Source organism: Lolium rigidum, chromosome 5 (assembly GCF_022539505.1).
Source record: "Lolium rigidum isolate FL_2022 chromosome 5, APGP_CSIRO_Lrig_0.1, whole genome shotgun sequence".
Lineage (NCBI taxonomy): Eukaryota > Viridiplantae > Streptophyta > Magnoliopsida > Poales > Poaceae > Lolium > Lolium rigidum.
In genome coordinates, this window is record NC_061512.1 from 18184957 (window position 1) to 18188926 (window position 3970).

Here is a 3970-nt window from a genome sequence, read left to right on the forward strand (position 1 = left end):
GAGGTGCAAGCTTCCACTGATACCATGACACAGAGAGCATCTGGGCCAAGTTGATGTATACAGGCATGGCCATAGGTAGCGATAGCTCCTTTATTTGTCCTAATCATGCCCTAGTCCTCCATCTGCGGGTTCATCCGCCATCTTTATCCAAATTTAAGTCAGTTAAAGAAATAAAAAAAATGGTCCAAATGAATATATTTTCCACATGAAGAACATTTAGCACTCTCTTTTTCCGCGGCAATTTTTTTCATATGAAGATCATGTTCCCCTCAGAGACAAGCAAAACACAACTCTGATACCTAAAGAAGTAAAGAGAAACATTATATGGTGATGATCACAAATGGAAACAAAAAAAAAAATCTACAATCATGGTACGAATGTCACAATATAAGCAATAAAGAGAAATTGGTCAGATTTTGATGCGCATACTTCTGGTCAGCATCTATCTTATTTTATTTAAATTGTTTCTGCGTTTCACTTATGTTTTCTTGAAATGTTTCAGCATTCTACAGAAACGTTAACTCCTCAACCGAGATAGTCTAGAAAAACAGAATGTGATAGATCAGTCGGTCAGTGTCATCTAGATCAGCTTGTTTGGCAAGTTCACAAGGAGATTTTCCAGGATTTTTTGGGCCGCTACAAGTTTCATGGGGAAATGTAAGACCTGAAATGGGCTATACATGCACAGAGTCACCATTTTTTCTATCTGTAAGCTTCTGAGAAGGGGACATTTACTATGAAAGTGACTTCTGCTTTTGTCATATCAGTGAGTGATTTTGAGGGATTCGGGTGGGTACCGGGGCCCCCAGTTCATGCAAGCAACCTTCAGCTAACCATAACAAAGGGATATGCTGGTCATATTTGATAACAACTTAAAAATCAAATAGAGGTACAAAGGGGAGGGAGCTATTAGTCGAGGTTTTCTTATAATAACTAGTGGAAAACCATACAGTTTTACACATAGGCCAAACGTGCACTCATACAAATTTCTGGTGCCATCGACATTTACATAATAAGAAAAAAACTAGCCACCTAGATTCTCACCGGGTTTCAGGTAGTCCACTATCAAATTGACCACGGCAATCTCCGAAAGAATCTATGGGCACAATCTGTCAATCACTACTCTTCCCTATGATTTCAAGATGAATTTCTGTTTGATCATAGCACGTTACCTTACCTGACTGACATAAGGCCTGACGAAAGTCCTTCTCCACCATACTTCAAACGCCCTCTGTAAATTCGGACAGTTATCGCCTAATTTCAAGAACCTCCCAAGCCATGACAGTAGTATAGACCGCTGGTCTTCCAAAGAAAGTGTCAGGATTGTCTGCCCAATCCCTTCCTCAACGAGCTTCCTATCAAATGACCGGCAGCTGCATTGTAGCCATGAGTAGTCATCGATGAGTGCCTGCAGCCAGACTTGCAGGAGAAGAAGACGAGTGTCCTTGGACGGAAGCATTTCTCCTCTTCCAATGCCAACAAAAAGCCTTGATGTGATAGAACTAACTGTGTGGCGAGAGGCAACAGGCAATTTTGCATGTAATGAGGCAAGCTCACTTTGGTTTGCCCACATGACCACGAAATCATCGCAAATTCGGTGGTTAACCAATATCTCGACCAACCAGAGGAGATTATCGGTCTCCAGAGTTATTTGCCGTGTAACTTGAGAAGGGAAATCTGCTTCAGATGCTTCTGCAAAGAGCAGCTGAAGTCTCTCTAAGCAACACCGACATGAACTGTAAAACAATTCAGAACAGATGTCTGAAGTTCCATCCGTGCAACGGCTGCTGTCCTTGAGAAGATTCAGAACTAAGGCTTTCATCTCACGACGCCCCCTGTCATCGTTGCTCTTCAAGACCATCTCCATAATATTAGATAAAGTATCGGTTGGTGAGTACACACTGTCAGAAGTAACCCTTTTCAGCAAAGGGCTAACTCCGTAGGCTTTGCTCTGCAGATGTCGTATCGACGACACAACGCTATCTTCTTCCTCACCTACCCAAGGAACTGCTTCCAAATAATCCAAGCATGACTTGACGCAGGCATGGAAACCTAGTGATTCAGCAACCTGCAAATTTAGCCAAGTACTGTGAGATATGCAGGACAATTGACTACATGAACTAAGATTATAAAATATGGTGTTACCTAGTATTGCTAGTGCCTAAATTTCAGAACCAATCAACAATTGACTGTCATGTAAATCTTTTGGAAAATGCAATTCATGCAACTTATTATGGAAAATGTAACTCATGCAATCTAAGCAACACGAGGTTCTGCAACAAACATGGCAATACTGAAATGTGAGTTCCCATTTCCTAACATCCATATACCTTCATGATGCGGAGCACACGAGACACATTCTGCTTGAGCAGCTTGTGCTTCGCCTCGTCGCAGTACATCAGCCCGACGGTCTCCACATAGATCTCTGCATCATCACAGTCATGGATCTCCACGCAGCGCACCGGAGAGCCACCATGGCCATCCTCCGAGAGCTTCTCAGCGAAGAATGTGCTGCTTTCGCAGAGCACATCCCTGTGCACACTCATCCTGACGGCAATCCCTTCCTTCCCGTAGAGCATCACGGCCAGGTCACTCGTCTCAGGCTGCCCAAATCCAACGCAGATCTTCTGCTGCTGTGCCTCGCCTCCCAAGTCGCCAGTCTTCTCCTCCCGCTTATCCGCCGCCACCTCGGCCGCGGCCGTGTCCTGCTCGTCGGGAGCTTCGCGGCGCGCCGATTCGCCGGTTACGGATGACGCGTTCTGCACGGAGGAGGGCGCCACGGACGGGGGCGCTGACGGGATCTTGCGCTGCTGCTGCTTGCTGTAGTGGCTGCTGTTGTTGCCGGTGCCGTGATGGTGGTGGTGCGGGTTCTTGAGGCTCTTGTGCAGGGCCGCCGGCGAGGGGCAGCACCAGAACCCCTCCGGCGTGACGGCGATCGGCACGGCCCGGACCCTCGCCGGCCCCCTCCGCGGCCTCGATTCCTCCATCCCCGGAGGTCAGTTTCGCATCCGGTTCGCTCGCAATGTGGCCAGGTGAGCAAGATCTTGAAATCTCCTGCAATTCATGCAAAATCAGAGCTCCTGGAGAAGAAGTGAAGAAAGAAATGCATAATGACAAGAACAAGATTCCTCCGCGCCAACCAAATCCATGCAAGGAACTCCGGTTTTTTCGCATCTGGTGCTCGAATGGCTATAACGTTTCACATCAACTGGGAAAACAAGAGCAAGAATGCAAGGTCTCACCTCAGGAACGACCCCAAGACCAGCGAGAACGGGAAGGTGGCTCTGCTTCCTTGACCACCGGCACCTGTTCCAGCTTTCAGCTCAGCTGCCGCAGCCGCACGCTGGTAGCTGCTGCCACTTTCACACTTTGGGCAGGGCACAATCAAGGAGGGAGTAGTATATTGCTGCTCCGTATCCAATGCCTTGTCTCGACCCACTCACAGTGCGACTGTTTGGGTAACCGAGAAGAAGAAGCAACCAGGCGTGGGTTCTTGTGCCTTTCCTCTCTCACTGATGGCCTGCCATTTACTCCACTTCCTGCACACATCCACATGTGTGGACTGGATTCTGCTGTTTTGTTCAGAATTTCAGTTAAGATTAATCTGCCATTGTGTACGGTTTCATGACAATTTCCTCCACTAAAGGCTCATTTGGTTCATACAATTTGTATAGGAATTGTAAAGGACGGTTCTATGGAAAAAAAATCACATAGGTTGTTTGATTTATAGGAACATATCCTATAGAAATTAATTCTATAGGAATTGGAATCCTATAGAAAAACATTAGAAAATTTCTTTGTTACAATTAAACACATTTCATCTTCCATAAGATTCAAGTAGATATGATATCTTAATCCTATATTTTCCTATTTCTATGCAATTTCTATCATATAAATCAAAGTAACCCTGATACTAGAGTACAATGTTAGGCTAGCCACGGTTCAGGGGTAACATAGTGCCGTATGACGT

The 3970-nt window shown here is 45.7% G+C and overlaps 1 protein-coding gene across 1 annotated transcript; it reads right to left on the reverse strand.

Moving 5' to 3' along the window:
- Positions 1–919: 919 nt before the first annotated feature.
- On the reverse strand, positions 920–3482 carry LOC124654369 (BTB/POZ domain-containing protein At3g50780-like). The gene is made up of 3 exons (XM_047193378.1): positions 3243–3482; positions 2331–3054; positions 920–2068 (listed from the first exon to the last, which is right to left on the reverse strand). Exons 2-3 carry the CDS (start codon positions 2985–2987, stop codon positions 1169–1171), a joined length of 1557 nt encoding a protein of 518 aa, XP_047049334.1. The 5' UTR covers positions 2988–3054; positions 3243–3482; the 3' UTR covers positions 920–1168.
- Between the last annotated feature and the right edge of the window lie 488 nt (positions 3483–3970).

Coding starts and splice junctions, on each gene's coding strand:
- LOC124654369 (XM_047193378.1), bottom strand. CDS start 2,987: ATGGAGGAATCGAGGCCGCGGAGGGGGCCGGCGAGGGTCCGGGCCGTG. Junction 2,069..2,330: donor GTGTGCTCCGCATCATGAAG/GTATATGGATGT, acceptor CTAAATTTGCAG/GTTGCTGAATCACTAGGTTT.